Source organism: Sparus aurata, chromosome 12, assembly GCF_900880675.1.
Source record: "Sparus aurata chromosome 12, fSpaAur1.1, whole genome shotgun sequence".
Taxonomy (NCBI): domain Eukaryota; kingdom Metazoa; phylum Chordata; class Actinopteri; order Spariformes; family Sparidae; genus Sparus; species Sparus aurata.
This window is the reverse complement of record NC_044198.1, coordinates 5,568,385-5,586,647: the sequence shown is the minus strand read 5'-3', so window position 1 is coordinate 5,586,647 and position 18,263 is coordinate 5,568,385. Positions and strand designations below refer to the sequence as shown.

General features: G+C 43.1%; 1 protein-coding gene across 5 annotated transcripts in view; it reads left to right on the top strand.

Moving 5' to 3' along the window:
* sh3bp2 (SH3-domain binding protein 2) overlaps positions 1 to 16,647 on the top strand; it is a 32,104-nt gene extending 15,457 nt beyond the window's left edge. For 3 of the 5 annotated variants that reach the window (XM_030434637.1, XM_030434638.1, XM_030434636.1), the window contains exons 2-13: positions 7,452 to 7,591; positions 7,816 to 7,918; positions 9,254 to 9,371; positions 9,500 to 9,567; positions 10,637 to 10,722; positions 10,812 to 10,874; positions 11,430 to 12,171; positions 12,304 to 12,421; positions 13,192 to 13,247; positions 13,611 to 13,686; positions 14,294 to 14,353; positions 14,470 to 16,647. In XM_030434637.1, the coding sequence (XP_030290497.1) occupies positions 7,456 to 7,591; positions 7,816 to 7,918; positions 9,254 to 9,371; positions 9,500 to 9,567; positions 10,637 to 10,722; positions 10,812 to 10,874; positions 11,430 to 12,171; positions 12,304 to 12,421; positions 13,192 to 13,247; positions 13,611 to 13,686; positions 14,294 to 14,353; positions 14,470 to 14,607 (1,764 nt within the window). In that variant the 5' untranslated portion in view covers positions 7,452 to 7,455 and the 3' untranslated portion in view covers positions 14,608 to 16,647. Of the gene's footprint in view, positions 1 to 5,102; positions 5,391 to 7,451; positions 7,592 to 7,815; positions 7,919 to 9,253; positions 9,372 to 9,499; positions 9,568 to 10,636; positions 10,723 to 10,811; positions 10,875 to 11,429; positions 12,172 to 12,303; positions 12,422 to 13,191; positions 13,248 to 13,610; positions 13,687 to 14,293; positions 14,354 to 14,469 lie in introns of those variants that run through there. The other 2 variants (XM_030434635.1, XM_030434634.1) reach the window with 2 other exon arrangements.
* The last annotated feature ends 1,616 nt before the right edge of the window (positions 16,648 to 18,263 follow it).

Below are 18,263 nucleotides of genomic sequence, written 5' to 3'. Positions count from 1 at the left end.
CGACGGGCCTGCAGGCTGGAAGCAATTAGATACACCAATAAACCAATCGGAGCGGGGACAGGTGTGACTTTAAATCCGGACACTCTTCTGTCAGGCAGTGTATCAAACTCACCTCATATTAGACAAGTTGTTGTGATTGGCCTTTCACACTCCAGATAATAGGGCAATCTGTCAAAATGTGAGGGTGGCCAGGACACACTGCATTTTCAGGATTATTGCAGAGCGGACTAAAAGCACAAAACCAGAAAAAACCAGAGTCACAGACCACAGACAGTCACTGACTGCAGAGGATCGGGCACCAGGGGGGCGGTGTATAACAAGGCTGCACAGTGATATCCCCTGATACTGATGTAAAGGTGCAAAAGGTGATTCTGGAGAAATATAGTTAATTGTTGAGTCTCATTCCCAGGTCAGCAAATACCTTGGCTTAGGTTTGGTAGGTCGACCCGCCGACAGCGTTACATACTGCAGCTTGAACTTCACTTATTGTTTTGTTTTTTCAATTTCAGCGCCCTGCATTACAAAATGTGCTTCCTGCTACTTAAACGCTGCACTAAGAATACATTTACAAAGAAATGTTACAGGCCAAAGTACACGTCTTGTACCACCCTGCCGCTGCCCTGCGATTACATTCATCAGGGGTTTTCCACCTGCAGCTGCACCAGTTTCCTTTTGAAGAGACGGGTCAGTCTGCTGTGGTCAGTCTGTCTTCTCTGTAAGAGAGGAAAACGAGGTTTACAAAGAACAGAACAGTCACATCCTCAAAAGACATTTTTTTTATTATCAGCAATGTGAAGCAGAAAGAACTGACACAAGAGCGTTGGTTGTAAAGCTGCTGCTTGGATGCCCTTTGCGGGATCTTGCAGGCTTTCAATAGGCTTTTAGAGATAGGGACATTTTGTCTGTGTATCCGTAGTCGCGCAGATTGCTAGTTGACTTCGCAAAAGTCCTGTATTAGATTGGTATTAGATCAATTTATGAGGTCTTAAGGTAGTTGACGTCCTTAAATCCTCTGTTGGCAGAGAGGGGAGCAGACAGTGAACCTCAGACACATGCATCCACGGTGTTTATGAGTATGTCTTGTCTCCTGCAGATTGCCATTTCTGTGGTATTATTACATTTAACCAGCAGTCAATCTTAGGCTGTGATCTCCTAAATAACCGCTGAGCCCAGTCATTGTTTCACATCGTGTGTGTGTGTGTGTGTGTGTGTGTGTGTGTGGTTTGGGTGTGTGCGTGTGTGTGTGTGCCTGTCCAGGGAGGAAATATGTTTCAATGAGTCTGGTATGCGAGCAGCTCCTGTGCTTCCCTTCCTGACAAACAGCTGCTCTCCGATTAACATCTCTGGCACACAAACGACAGCCGAGTTCAGAATGGAGAACTTATAAAACAGTTCAGAGGGGTGAGAGGGTTCAAACGCGCCGTTGTTCTCTTTAAATGAAACTTCGGCATCCATTAGTGTCCTCGTTGTTGATTATGATGTAAGGTAAAGTGAACACGGCCCATGGATAGCATAAATCTCTGTATTGCTGCACTTGTCAGTGATGTCATACACATGTTGTGTCTGGGTAAGCTTCAGTTCTCAGAAATCCTGCTGACAGAGAGGTGTTGTTTGACTCTTTCATTCATCATTTCCTCTGAGTGGAGGGAGTGACCTCATCCGACACGAGAACTCACTTGGCAGTGCGGGTGAATCTGCACAATCTCTTGCTCATTCGTCGAGGACGGGATTCCTCCGTCTGTCGATTCTCTGTTGTTTTCGTTCTGTGTTTGCTAATGTTGCCTGTACTTCTGGATCAAAGACTTTTTGCATGTCGGAAAAAATTGATTAACAAAATTCTTCGAATGGAGCCACAGGTATTGAAGACACTGCTGGGAGAGAAAAAAAAAAGATTTCAAGAACAAAGTGATGACACCTGGGTTTTTCTTTGATAATTAATTTTTTTTTTTAAATAATTATGATAAAACTACCACTTTTTTTTACAATATTTAGAGATTTTGAGAGCAGAATTGTTATATTTTTATGGGGGTTTTTTTTTGCGAATGGAATTGTACACATTGCGTACGCATTGGACTTTTTCTCATCTTGTAATACAACTTCTTCTCTTAACGATTGCAGAAGAAATTGGCTTTTTGTGCGATTTGGCTCCCCCCGCAGTTTTTGAGCACCACGTCGCTGTCATAAACGGAAATCCCAGGTCTGTTACAGTTTGTAGGCGCTAACTGCAAGCAAAACTCATTACATCACAACAATGTTATGTGTTGGACACTTGTATCTTGAACATTGTGATCCTACCCTCTCACTACAGTTAGAAACAAGTGATCCTAGTACAAGACACTGATGAAAATGATTAGGAGTTATTTTAAAGGTAAAAAAATTTTTTTTTAAATAAAATAAAATTGCTTTAAAGCTTAATCCTAACAATATGACTAGATTCTTCTCAGAGCATTGCATTATTCAGGATCATTTCAGACTTTTTGCATTATGAAAACAGAAGACATTATCAGATGCAGCAGAGAGCAGATGCAGTTTTTGCTGAAGCACTGAAGCACAGTTTGTACGTATTGATCTGGAATCACCCTTTTCTCCTGTTTTCCAAAAGACACCCCTTGCTTACATTTTGCCTACACACAGTGCAACCAGTCCAAGTGTCAGCTGGTACGTGTGAAAGAGTTTGAAATGTCTTGAATGTGATTGACACTCCCTCCGTGTCCGCCGTCCTCCGTGAGTCTCTGCCCGTTCTGACAGTGTAAAAAGAGAATGAAGTTGAAGCCTCTTCCTACAGAAAACGCGAAAAGGCTGAGTGTACAGCCAGAGTGCCGTCATGTTGTTTCAGTTTTGTCTGCCGGCGGTGCGTCTGCTCTGCCGCGGCTGAGCCAGGACTCCAGGAAATTCGATGATAAACAGCTGGCAAACTTCGACCTCACTCAGACTGAGATGAGGTTTTGTCAACTCTGTGTGTGTGTGTGTGTGTGTGTGTGTGTGTGTTTCCACTGATTATCAGAAAACATCATGTTGAACAACTGGACAAACAAGCCCCATGATAGCCTTTGTAGGTCCTCTTGAAGTCCTCTCACACACAGCAGTGCACTCAGAGGTCAGGAACAAGCAGCAGCTCCACCCTGGCTGCTCGTGTCTCAGGCAGGTTTTTTGCCTCCAATTTTTTAATCAGCTTTCCGTTCCCACTCCCTCCCTCTGTCCACACACCCAGGATTCTTGTGTTTTTCTCCCCTTTTCGATTCTTGGAGCCTGACTCAACATCGCTCTTTTTGCCAAAAGGGCAAAACTGAAGGTTCAACTCGAAGATGAGTCTGGCCAGAATGTCCTTCTTTACCAACAATTTGTTCCGAGACATTTCAGAAGTTAGTGAGGAGATTCCCATTTAATTAGTTGTGATTGTCCAAACCAGCAAACAGAATAAACGTTGGCAATGCTTGGTTTATGGTCTGGTTAGGTTTAGGCTCAAAAAACAATTTGGTAGGGTTCGGTAGAGTTCATATTTGGGCTGCCTGCTTCTGTCAGCACTGATATGGCTGAAAAAATGTCCCAACATCCTGTTATACAAAACATCCAGCAGTTTCACGCTTACAAATATAATCTGCAAGTGCAACCATCTCTCCTTGAAGGTGACATGTAACCTGCTTGTGATGTCCTTATTGAAGAAATGTGCACATGAAACCAGTGAAATGTAGAAATTCAACATATTCATGGTTTGAAGAAACGTACAATGCCAACATTTTTTTTTTAATAGAAACTGGGCTGGAATATCAGTTATTGTGTGACTCCTTTGACCTTGTACACAAGAATTATGAAAAGCTAATGGACCCATTGGTACAAAATACCGTATAATGTACATGGAACTGCTGTGAGTACACTGGCAAATTAGTATTAAGCCTTGTAAAGTTCTTCCATGCATCCTTTGAGTAGCAACAGGGCTGATCTCCAAACTCCTCTGACAAGCCAACACATTCTCTGGCTCTCTGTTCCCCCGAAATGTCAGCATTGTCAAATCCGTTTGCTATAGGTCAACGATGATTAGAACAGCGACACACTCTACTCCACCCCTTACAGCAGCTACTTTCTTCAGGCTCTGAGACTCCTCAATTCATCCCCTGCATGCCACCATAAGCAGCATGCACTCTTGTACAATCCCGCGTTGTTCAAAGACCATCAGATGAACCTTGGCCCTTCTACTTGGGGGACTTGCAAGAAGCAGGTTAAAAGAAGGATTGTCAAAGTTTGAGGCGGCGTAGGCCAAGATTTCCTGAAGCGCTCGTCCGATCTTCTAACAGCATCTGAAAAAAAAGAAAAACACTTTTCAAACAGTGGAGTCATCCCTCCAGCTTTTTCCCTCGACTTCCACCACTTTTTGTGAGTATAGCCAATCGCAACAACGCGAAGCCTTCAAGGACGAACCGTCCAAAAGTGTTCACTGCTATCCCGACTTGTACAAGTCGTCGTATCTCACCTCCGTCACGATGCCTTGCCTTCAAGCGTGGCCGTTCGGAATAGCTGTTCGCCTTTAGACAATCTAGTTGGTCTGAAGTATACCGAGGGCAAAGCCGGTGAACTGAATTTGACATGAGGCATTAGAAGTAGATTTGCCTTTTACTGCAGAGTCACCGCACGTGCGGAACAGGTGTGGAGGCAGATTGGTTTCAGTCCACTGAGTGGACAAACAGCCACTCCTGCAGGTTTTTTATCGAGACAAAGGGAGTGGAAATTGTCGAGAAGTGAGATTTTCATTCCTTAACACACACACACACACACACACACACACACCCTATCTCTCCCTCTGAGGTCACAAGATGCTGGTGATAGACTGGAAGTTACACATAAACACATTAGAGGATGAAGAACTTCATTTGTGATGTTTATTTTGACTACTGCCCTCTCTCTCTCTCTCACACACACACACACACACACACACACACACACACGCCAATTACATGAAGCCTTGAGCTCCATCAAAATGACTCAGGACATAATGTGTTTCCTGTCTGTGCGTTCGCGTAGAAATGTGTGTGAACGTGTTCGCGTAAGTGCACTATCTCAGTCTGAGTGTGTTTATGTGCGAGGGAGGGTGAGGGAGATAGACAGAGAGATCAGCAGAGGCTGAGGGGAGCATCAGAGAGTGAAATGAGACCAGAGTGTGATCAGAGGAGGCACAGAGCAGGCAGACAAATCCCTCTCAGTTTGGATCTGATGAGACGCAACAGTGAACCCACTGAGGACAGAGAGAAAACAAGCCCGGGTCCGGTCGGCTGTCTGTTCGGCGTCTCCGTCATGGACCTGCTGCCGGCGCTGACGTCCACAGTGTTAGCCTCCACAGTCAGCCGGCTGAGGGAGAGCGCCGCGGTTCAGAGCATCAACAGGAGGCTTAGGAGGAGGTAGGAAACACAACCGGGCAGACTGGGGTTGAAATTAAGTTTATCCCACTTTTGTAAGCCACTAAAGCCTTTACACCACTGAGAGGTCACTGAGGTCACCCAACCACAACCTGTCGGCGTTACCGAAACTTAACACCAAAGGCAAATGCTGCAATCTCTCCCCACACATTACACGAGCTGAGTCCGTTGGCTGGTTCAAAAAAACATCAAAACCCACTTCTTTGAGTTGTTTCATCATCATTCCAAGGGTTGCTCTGAGTGCTGACGGGCAGCTGTATGTATTTGTGAGTGTTTTCTCTTGTATGTACTCTGTGCTGGTGTTTGTGGTTTTCTTCTTTTTCTGTCCTGATGTTTTAAGAAAAAAAAAAATAAGGTGCGAAGTTTTACATACTTACTAACTTGAGTGCTAGATGATGATTTTTGCTCATGGGCAACACTCCTGTAGTTCTTGTGTGCACATGAACATGAACTGGTAATACCGCCACATCCTCATGCTAAACGAATGAGTGGGTCTATTTCCAGTGAGTTACAATGGACCGATGGAGCATACCAGCAACAGGTGGACCAGACCTTTGTCGTACACTCACAGAGAGGTTTAGGCAGCAGAAGAACTTGGGTAGGTTTAGGAAAACACTGTGGTTTGGGTTAATGTAAGTATGTTACTTAACACAGCTTAAGCTATGTTATGTTATGTACGCAAGGTTAAGAAGCCTAAACTCACCTTGGACTTTTTTTTGTTTCGCACAAGACTCGGCCAGCATTCTCCTGGGTGAAAGTCTCCTGCGTTTGTTGATCAGATCACCCACTCCATCCTCCTCCCTATGTGGACATTGTCCCTCTTCTGTAGTCCGTCACCTGACTTCCTCCTTTGCCGCCCTAATTACTAAAGTCACTAGAGGTCGCTGCTACACTAGCAATGTAAATATGAGTTGTAGTAGCCTGCTTGCACCTGTAGGGTCATTTTTTTTGTTTACTCTCTCTGTCAATAATATCACCTGCTGTATCAGTGGAAATGTAGCTGGTCCCTGTGAAAGAACGAGGGATGTTCAGAACGACTTCGTCCATGACATTTAAACGTAAGCTGACATTTAGACCATTCGGCTTGTCAAACATTCAGAAAACAGTCAAATTTGAGCACGATTAAGTCTATAAGGTTAAACACTTTTAAACTATTGCTTATTCCGTGTTGTTAGCATTAGTAGTGGATGCTCATTTTTATAAAGTAACATTTAACTATGGAAGCGTGACGTTTCATTTCAGTACATTATTAAAATACCACTAATAAGCCTAACCAACAAGTATCTATGTCGGCAACAAGTAAGGGTAGCATTTAATCAACTAGATGACTAATTGTGCACATGCCTGCAAAGAACAGCTGGAAATATGGAAAAGCTGCTGCTTCAACTAAGTGGTCATTGTCAGCATAGAGGGAATACACCAACCATACACTGCAAACACCTGATGAGTGTATCATCTATGCTGGATTTCTGACATTTCGTCTCTTTTCAAAAACTTCACTGAAGTCAGTTTTGTGTGTGTTTTTGTCTCATGAGAGAGAGGGGGTGAGAGATTGTGTGGTCACGGTCGGAGCAGCTGCAGCTCGAAGCAGCACTGACGGATTTTTTGAATTGTTTGGTTCGGTTTTGGCCGTCAGTGGATGTGTTGCACTGTGTGATCTTGGACCAAGGACTTCGGATTGGGAACCAACGTTTTCACCAAGTTTCAATTACGCTATAATTCCGTGTGGGACAGCCCAGAATAAGTATACCGTATACAGCTGCACAGGGGCCTGTAAAGAAGCGTAAAGTGAAAGTAAGTAGCCTTTCTTAAGGTACTACTGAAGGCTCACCGAGTGCCTTGTAGTTCTCTGTGTGAGAGCTGATGTAGCTCAGCACAGACAGGTTCTGGGTATAAAACATTTCCGGATCTTCAAAGATCTTGTTTGTCTTCTTTGATCCCTACAGGTACAACCAGAACTAAATTCATCACAGGGAGTCTTAACAAGAACATTTTTTTTAGTGAGGAATTATAATGACATCTTTTCCTCTCCTCTCCTGGTAGAACCATGTCGTCACCAGAGGTGTGCTGGCCGGTGCCGATGCGAGCCATTGGGGCCCAGAACCTCCTCACCATGCCAGGAGGAGTTTCCATCTCAGGATACCTCCATAAGAAGGGAGGCAGCCAGTTCAGCCTCTTGAAATGTGAGTTCATAACTGAAAGATTAGGTGTGGCTGGGCAGAATAAATGTCTTACAGTACACTGTAATCCCTAAATAGGTTGTCCTTATTGATCCAGAAACTTGAACGGGTCACAGCCAAACAAGGTCATGAGGATATTGCACCCAATTGTACTTCTGCCCATGCTCAGTTCCACAATACAGGTGGATGGATGAAACCATTATTAATATCTGTTTCCTGTCGTCCAGGGCCTCTGAGGTACACCATCATCCACAAGGGCTGTGTGTACTACTTTAAGAGCAGTACCTCTCCAGCACCACAGGGGGCGTTTTCTCTCAACGGCTACAACAGGTCAGTGACGATTCTTCAACTGTCCTCAATAAGTAATATTGTTTCTAGCATACTTCCAGACTCACGGTATGCTTACACAGTTTATACTGTGCTTACTACTGAAACACATCGCTCGTATCTACAGCGATGTGTTACCATGCAATATTTTATTATTTGCAAAACAAGTGTTTGTTGCTACCAGGTTGCAATCAAGTACATCAGAGGACATCTATATATAGTTGATTTTTTTCAACATCCTGACTTCACGCTGCTTTGCATCTCTTAAGCCTTTCAGTAATGGCGGGCAACACTACAACATAAATTACATCTTCAGTGTTGATGAATGTTGTCAGCCATCCAGGTCATGGTAAATCTAGGTGCTGTATCGTAGGCATCTGGACTTGTTTCAGTTTCTTGACGATGTTTTGCCTCTCATCCAAGAGGCTCCTTCAGTTCTAACTAACTGGAGGGGAGTTACAGGTGTTTAAACCCTGTGTGGGAGTGTCCTTAGAGAGTCGTTAAGGACACGTGTGAGCTGTAAGTTTCGGAGTCATTAGTGCCACTCATCTTTAGTGTTGCGGGGTTGTGAACTTTACGTAAATTAACTAGTAGCTGAACAGCAATTTGCAGTGGCTTGCTGATAGTTCAACTACGTTCATATTCACATTCATTGGCATATGTTGTCAGCTGAAACTACAATTTGGGGCCATAAAAATAAAAGAAAACTTGAATATAATAGGTGTCCACTAGACAAACTCATAAGTATTGATGATTGCTATCTATTAATAGAGAAGTAATCTTGCCAGATGAGTAATCCTGCTTGGTGCATTACCCCCACCTGGACTCTAGTTTCTGGAAGGCAGGTGCCTGACTGACGGACATCGCATACGAAACTGACGCTAACGTTCCTTGTACTTTCCCATAAACAGTTGGGGTGTTTTGGGTGTTTTTTTTTTCCAAGTACTTTGAACTACTTTTTCTAAGTAGTTTAAGTTAACTAAACTAGATTTCTCCGAGGGGACCTTTGCTCTATTGTAACATCTGCTATTGTGAAGTAATTTGTAGCATACAAAGCTAGCTTCCCCAACGCTGGGCATGTTGTAGCATTTGCAGCATTTGAGTCTGTACGCATGAACAGCACATTAATGTATGTGTAATGTAATGTAACGTAATCATGTCACTCACAGGTGTCAGTAGCTCTACAGGACATAAAGTCATCAGCATAGGTTCAAAATTCTTGCCTTATTATCACAGGGATGACTGCATGGCTCATTTAAATTAACTCATAGTTGAAATCTGTTCGTATGCCTTTACAGATATTTTATAACACATTAACACATTTCGGCTCTTCCACAGAGTGATGAGAGCAGCCGAGGAGACGACGTCCAGTAACGTATTTCCTTTTAAGATCGTCCACTTCAGCAAGAAACACAGGACATGGTTTTTCTCTGCAGCCAGCGAGGACGAGAGGAGGGTGAGAATGACACACACACACACGAACAAATATACTCACACATATTAGCTTTTATGCCTTCAATCAAATAGCACTGAAATTGCCCAAGTATACACACTCACCAACCATATATAAATATTTTTTTACAGAAATGGATGCGATACCTGCGGAGGGAGATAGATCACTATAACGACAGAAAAGACAGCCACATTCCAAGGTAACGTCAGCAAATCACATCATATTCATGACAAAATGTAGACTCACATAGTTTGTGATACACTGTATCTTTAATATACGAATTATAGTTATGTTGAAAGTATAAAAAATGGTGAAAAGGAACTATATTTGAAACAAAACACGAAGCACAAACAAACTGAGAGGTGAAATGCAATCGAAGATGTTTACGTAAGAGCTCTGTCACGTTCTGCCGTTGTGTACATGTACACTCTCACAGACAGCCGACTTCCTTTATCACCGTGACTTTGTCACCTTTAAATTCTGTCTGAGAACTTACAGACTCATGATTGCGGTTTTCTCAGCAGACTAATAGCAGTTTTTTTCCCTCCAGAAACTAATTCTACAAGCTTATTCATAATTTATGTAGGCAATTAACACAGCCTCTTGTTTTTGATTAGTTTTCTACTACCTCATAGTTTATTTTTATTCAGATCACATGATGCTATTGGGACATGGCAAATGTCTACACTGCTTGGAGCACTTAAACTCACCGGAAATGGATGTACTCATATGAAAACTAAGTCAGTCTCAAAAGCCAGAAAGTCCAAACATGTTGTATTAGTGAAACAAATAATTTTTGTAGGCGAAAACTAACATTAATGTCTGTGAGTCTCATTTGTTGAGTTAAACCTTGATGTCAGAGCTAAAGGAACCCAAAAGTATTTAGATTAGGCTACATGTAGCTGGGAGCTAGCCAAAAGCTAATAAATGGGCTAGCAAATAATATGATGACCAGCATAATATAGAATACAAAGTTACGGTGGTCTCTTTCTGTACATTAATTCATGACGGCGGCACTCATGATAGTGGAAGCTCAGCTAACTAACTAGCTTAAAAGCTAGTTGGTTAGCTTACAGCAATAACGGCTTCTGGCAGACAGGCTAGTGGCTAAAAGGTTTTCAGATGACGCATTAGCTATTGACTTCCTTTCAACTTCATTCAAAATTTGGAAGCTGTTACTGTCATACGAAAACATTTCAATAGTTACGACTTAAAATATGCCATTTTGGAATCATGATGAGATTTTGTTGTTGTTGTTGTTGTTATAGTGACTCAGATTCAGACACAGAAAGTTTCTATGGCACGATTGAGAAGCCCATGGACATCAAACACCCCATCGATAACACAGAGGATGGTAAGAACATCTCGGTGAATGCACACAGGTGACACACACGTCAGAGCAGCGTGTTATTAATTCGTGGCATCTCTACGTTCTGTGTGTAGATTATGGTGACGATGATGATGACGAAGACGAGGAAGACTATCTGAAGCCGGACGGTGAAGCAGGTGAAGCCACCACACACACACACACACACACACACACACACACACACACACAGCAGAGCACTATTTTCCTCCTAAAAAACAACTACACGGGCCAACCCTACCACTGGGCGGAAGGAAGCGTGCATCTTCTCAAGCTATAGCTGATGTTACAGCTCAGTCGAGGGGGTCGCCATTAATGTTTACATCTCACGCTGTCACAAGCACGGGTGTCTCATCCATGAACAGAGGCACGCCTCATTCTGTGCATTGATATGTTGGTGGAAGGTAGTAAGAACATAGTTCCTACATGAAACTGCTCACAACAGGGTCTGTGGATAACACTGAGTAAAGAGACATTGCTTGATTTTTTTTTAATTGTACTCTATTTGCACTTTGAGCAGCACAAGCCAAGTGTCATCTAGTTCCATTATATTCAAGAGAAGGCACACATCTCTACAGCTCATAAATGTAATGATACATTTTGGCTTTTTGGGTGAACCATCCCTTTAAAGTGCATCGAAACATATCAGGAAACAAAACTAGACGCCGGTCTAATTTCCTTTTTTTTTTTTTCAGTTCGACAACCTGGGCCGCCCCCCTCCTACCCTCCTCCACCAGTGCCGGCAGTGTTCCAGCTCCGCCAGGACTCCAGTTCAGGTTTCCACAAGGGTCCAGCTCCTCCCGCCCCGCCGCAACACAGAAACCCAAACAGCGCTCTCCCCAAGAAACCTCCGCCCTCTTTCCCTCCTCCCTCCATACTGAAGGACCTCAGCAAAGGACCGCCTCCACCTATCCCCTTCGCCCCTCATCTGCACAAGTCCTTCTCCTCCACCCCTCCACTTCCTCCTCCCCCCAGCGCAAAGAAAACTCTTCAGAGCAGGGCGACATCCGTGGGGGTGCTGGGGAACGACAGGAGGATCGTACCGGCCATGTCGATCCATTCCCCCGCCACTCTGCCCATCTGTGACCAATTAGAGTCTAGGATGGTGCTAAATGGCCCCACCCATTGCTCCCTTAATACTGGAGGGACCCAGTCACTGGGCAACAACCACGGGGTGATGGGCAACCATCGCATCAAGCCGAGCCTACCGCCTCCTCATCCTGTGAATATTGGGGGGCCCCCCCACAGACCTGTGGTGTCAAACACCCTGTCCCTCGCCCCGACGCTCTCAAGTCACCCACCACTGCCTGGTCACCCTCCGCACTCTCCTCTACTCAGAGCTGGACTACACAATAAGCCTGCAATGCCCAAACCTCCTCCGCCGTCAGCCAAACCACCAATGCCTGCAGCCAAGCCCAAGCCAGGAGCCCCGCTCCAGTAAGTTGGACACACGCACACAAAACATTCAACACAAAATACTTAAAGCAACAGCAGAAACGTGTCCTCTGAAGAAAAATACACTATGAATCTGGTTCAAGTTGCCCTCACTAAGAAGTGTTTTCCTCCCAGAAGAGCATCTCCAGACGGCCAGAGCTTCCGTTCGCTGGGAGAGGAGACGCCCGCAGACTTCAGGAGGAAACGGGACAAACGCAGCGAAGACGGCGACTCTGACGACGACTATGAGAACGTAAGAGAGCCCGACGTGACCCAAAGCATAGCATGTCAAACGCAGTGCGCCTGAAATACCAGGATGTCCTCACGCATCCAGTTACATTTTGCAGTGTGCAAAGCCAGCAAGCTTGTCTGGCTGCTTACCCACAATCCTCTGCTCAGCGGAGGACAAGTCCAGCTGAACTCCAAATCGCATACTTTTTCTTTTGCTTAAAAATGTGCACTACAGTCAGCTCTGTCATGATGAAGCAGTGTATCCCAGTTGTATGTATACTGCATACAACAGTACCTATAAATAGACTAAAAACATGAATTAACTTTTATTTATGAGAATATGCATAGAATCAGACATAACGTGAGTCTGCTCAGAAGATTTAACCCATTTGTATATCTGCCTTCATGAACCTCATCCCATCCTTCATCAATTGTAGAAAGGCAGCTAAATCGGACATCTCCGTGCGTGTTTGCATCAAAAAAAGTTGTCAACACAGTACTCTCCCGTGTAGAGGATGGAACAACGAGATAAATCCAGATGGTAAATCATGAAGATAAGGAAACATATTTAAAAAAAAAAGACAAAAAACACTTTCTAAAATGAGTATTTTAATCTTGTGGGACTATGTCTGTAAATACGCCCCTATGTCATTCACACTTAAGGTCATGATCTTGTCTTTCTCCATCTTTCCTCCAGCCACAAACCTTTAAGCAACGTTAACCAACTTACACACGAGTGCTTGAATGAGCACGTTGTTCGGATTCTGTCTAACCAGGTGTTTCTCTCCGCAGGTGCAGCTGCCTGAATCTGTGTACATTGACACGACTGAAACCAGCTTTGTGGAAAAGTAAGACGCATTTTTATAGAGCGATGGTGCTGTAAAGTCAGATATTCCTTCAGCTGGCCACAGCCACGCTGCTCTGCACAGCGTCTCTGCCCTCTGGTGGCAGCAAAGATAACTGCCCCCTCTCTCTCTCCGCTTTATTTCATACAGTTATTTATTGACGTTGTCTTTGTTATTTCCTTTCTTTCACAAACTAGTTTCTCTTACACCAGTTCAAACCCAAATTTAATACACTGGGGAAAAAGAGAAAAACATATCTGTTATATGTCTTTCTTATTCGGAGCAGTCGGTCACTACATTAGATACCAGTATTCAGCTCGTCTGTGATAAAAGACGGCCTGTAACCTGTGATGTTTGCACCTGCAGGTTATTCAAAGAGAGCCCGGTCCCTCCACAAGACGGACTGTACTGTATCCGAAACTCAGGAACCAAAACCTCAAAGGTAAAGAGCGAAAAAGCTGCTGCGCTCAGTGACTTCCAAATGACGTTAGCAGACAGGAAGTAGAGTTGCTAACATTCACACATTTATATTTACCAAGGGAATGTACTTAAATACACATTTTCAGATGCTAGTACTTGAGTATTTTGTTTTCATGCCTGTTTGTATTTCTACTCCACCACAGCTAAGAGAGAAACAGGCTTTTTTACTTCACTAGGACTGTTTGACAGCTGTAGTTACCAGTTTACAAATGGATTTTTTTTCATATGAAGTGCTGATGAAACATGATGCTTTGTCAGAATAGACACAGCTCAACGATATCAAAGAACTGCTGATGCAATAAGTCGATGAGATGATTGACAGAAAATGAATTGGCACCTATTTTGATAATTGCTTGCTGTTGTGTTTTTATTTCCTGTAAGAACACCAAGGATCTTCCCAAAGTGTTCTGAATGTGTTATTTGCGCTCTAAGTTTGATGTGCATTTCTCACTATTTTTAGATTTTTACACAAGCCAAAAAATAATTTAAATAATTGAGAAATGAAGTATTAGATTTAATGATAATAAAAAAAGAATAGCCTAATAAAGTATTGGTGGTGTGTTTTGCAGGTGCTGGTGGTGTGGGATATAGGTATAAGCAAAGCCAGAAACTACAGATTGTTTCAAGAGGTGAGAAACCGGCTGCTCTCCGTTGAATTTTGACTATATATGAATGAGGTTCAATTATCTGTGTGTTCAAATCATGCAAAAGATGCAACTGTGACATGTGCCATTCACCTTGGCAGGAGGACCACATTTTCCTGGACAGTGAAGTGACCTTCCCCACCCTGTCAGCTCTGATCGAACACTACCACGACCACCCTCTCCCTCACCACGGCTCGCTCTGCCTGCAGAAGCCCTACACCAACCCACTGAGCTCCTGATCGCCGCCGTCGACGCACGCAAACACAAACTGGAAGCAAAGGGGAACAGAGAGCCGGGGACGGTTTCTGCAACTGAAATCCACCTCCGTCCAAGACGAGTGGAGATGAACCCACGCACGCAGGTCGAATGGCTGTCGCCGCCAAACTGGGACAGACCGCGCCTCTCGCTGTGGGAAGGAAAACTGTGGCTGCACCAGAATGCTCCATGAAGACTGCTATTTTGTCTTATATCAAACCAAATCCATTAGTGATAGACATTTAGTGGAACATTATCGAACTTACTCTAAGACAAACTAGACTCCTTACTTAACTCAGCACGCTCTCGTTATCATCTATTGTGCACTGAAGACATGTCAGTTATTATTATTATTATTATTATTATTATTATTATTATTATTATTATTGTCCATATATAAACCAGTTATGAAAATCTAGCAAACTCTCTAACAGACCAGAGCCCTGAAAGAATCAGACACCTGCTCTTGCATTTGACAGATTCTTGCCGCTTTATGCAAACTGAACAATCTGTGTGGGCAGGAAAAGTGTGAAATAACCGTGACGGAGCGCAATCAAACGGGTTTGACGTACACCGTCCACAGAGGGGCGCTGTGGCTCCAGATGACAGCTTAAAAAAGGGATTTAGTCGAGCTTCATTTCCAGGTCCATGTGGGATCCTGGGAAGTCCTTTGTCCCGTCGCTCAACCTCTCTGTGTGAAGCCAGGTCCCTGCATGTGTGTTGTACTTGTGTGTAAGGGACCGCCCTGTCACTCATCACAATACACATCAGGCTGGCTTTATACAGGACGACTAGGTGGACTCAGCCATACAGCATTACAGTTACATTCAGATGACCAGCCACGAGTATATATTTGATATTTCTGATACAACTTCAGACAGGGCCTCAACAGACAATTCTTTTATTATTGATTAATCTGCCGGTTATTGTCACGATTAGCTGTTCAGTCTATAAAACGTTGAATCTTTGCGAAAATGGTCATCCCGATTTCCAAAGTCCAAAAACCAAAGACTCTTAGTTTACCGTCATGAATTGACAAAGACACGCGGCGAGTCCTCGCGTTTAAGAGGCCCGGAAACCGGCAAGCGTTTGAAACGTGACTTAAACTATTGATTGTGAAAAAAGCTGAAGATTAATCAGCCAGTCGTTGCAGCTCTGCAGTCAGATATACATTGTTGTATATACGTTATTTATTAGTCTCATCAAGATGATTCAATTCAAAACCGTCTCTGGAGGGTTCAACCGTAACTGTGCATAATTTGGACTCTTTACACCGATGATTGTCAGTCTTGCAACAAACTTAAGTCGGTGTTGCTGCCAACAACTGGACTGGTGTTAGACAGTGGTGAATTGTGGGAAAACACTGACCACTGAATAGTCCGCTAGAACAGTGTGCAAGTGTGGTTTAAGTGAACTGTGTGTAGGTATTTTCATTCTATTTAGTTTTTGACACCTGGAACACACTGACCTGCTACCTGGTGGTGCATGACGGGCACTCGGTGAGCGTTAAAGACCAGTGTGCTCAGGGACGGATCTGCTGTGTCTTAATCCTGTCATTAGTGACCCGGGACCGTTCCAACTTGGCTTGTTTCAGGGCCAAATTACATAAGACGTTTAATCTCAAACAGCTCTTTATTTGAATGAGAGTGCAGCAACGCCTTCAGATGACTCGCAAACCTTCAGCCCACCCTCCAGACTTTCTTCTCCTATCATGTCGGTGTAATTTAACGTGCAAAGACGCACGCATCTCCCAAGCATTTCCAGCTCAGACTGGCTTTTCATCAGCTTTTTTTGGGGGCTTAAAAATGAAACCAGACCAGCCGGTGCTGCACATCAAACTGAACAATTTGTCCTTAACTGCAAAAATGTACAGCACTGACTTTACTGCTGTGTATCACTCTATATTTATATTATATGTAAATGCTGTATGTACTGTAAAAAAAACCAAAATGTAAATATATTGTTTTCTACAGAAATATATGTTGAGATTTATGTATTGATGCATAAAGGATTACTTAAAGCTTCCTGTTGTTTTGTCATCCTCTTTAAAGTTTGAGGTTGCCGCTTCCTGACAAGAAAAAGGTTACAGACTACCGGTTGTCAATAGTAGAGCACCCATTATCATAGGGATGGATAAATAGATGATTTTGATAAATGATTAAACAAAAAATAAATAAAATACAAATGTATTTTTTTTTTTTATTGTTTTAGTCTATAGAATTACTAACAAAATTCCCGGAGCCCAGGTGGTAAATTTCAAAATAAGTCCTAAACACAAAGATACAGTGTTTACAAATGTACAATCCTCACATTTAGGAAGATGAAACCAGAGAATTTCTTGCTTGAATAAATGACTGGAACAACTGACTGTCTGTCAAACTAGTTAGCAAGCAAATATCCTGTTGATTTCCTGATTGTCTGGTTCTGTTGTCAGAAGCCTGAAAACAAACGTAGATGCAGGAAATAAGTTAATCTGAGAATCTGGGTCAGATCCTGCTTTCAAATGTTCGATGTTCAGCAGCCAACTCTTACATGTCAGATGATGGGGCTTCGTTTAGTTTTCACTCTCTGCCTGCAACAGCATGTCAGAGATTACAGATTCAAGATTCAAAGTGATCATTGTCATATGGACAGAGGGCAACACTGCAGAGGGACTTAGTATTGCATTAACAGTTTTTTCAAAGATATACATATATACATACATCATTAATTTTGTATACTACCAAATGCATACAATTATAATGTAGCCTACAGTAGTATGGACTTTGGACTCAGGAACTATCCATGAAACAACAGGGACATTTTAGGATGAAGACTGGAAGCAAACAAATCACGCAACATCTCATCCTGGAGGAATTTTCTTTTATCACACCAAAACTTGGTCAACGGAAGAAGATGCGACTTTTTTTTAAGTAAAAAAAAAAGTAAAAATAAAAAACTCCTTTTTGGCTTCTTCTTGTGCGCACTCAGTAATCCCAATTCAAAAACAAAAACATGCCATTTATGCCATATAAATGTTTTCCAACAGTGTGTTTGGGTTCGAAAGAGAAAAGGCTTAAAGGTGCACTATGCAGTTTTTTCAGGTTTTTAACCAGAGGAGAAAGATCTTCATTGGCTGTTTTTCATGTCTACTTAAACAAAATCTCTTAATTTTCATGACTGAAAAAAAAAAAATTACCGTAAAGGACGTACTAAGGGGCCCAACCGGACCAGGCCCATCCAAACTGTTGCGTGGCCTCTTCGAACTGGTGCAGTCAGTGAAGTGCTAACTCATCCACAGGGTCAGAACAGAGAGGCTAAACTGGAGCCTCTTCCCTCAGGCCATCAGAATCCTGAATGAGGCTGCTGCCAGGCTTCCTGACAGAGTGCAGCTCTGACGTTGCTGACAGCTTACCTCCACCTTTCCCCTGCATCCATTTCATATCTGTACCATGTCCAGTATTTGCACCTTATCTAACATTCGCACATTATTCTGATCTATTGCTGATATACTGCCTGTATATATTCCCTCCTCTTGCTATCGTGTATAACGCTTTGTCTTTAATATCTGATATTATTTAAGCACAGTGCTGGATGGGGCAATACAGTTTTCATTGCATAATCTTGAGAATGTTACAAGTCTACAATTGCATTGCAAAAG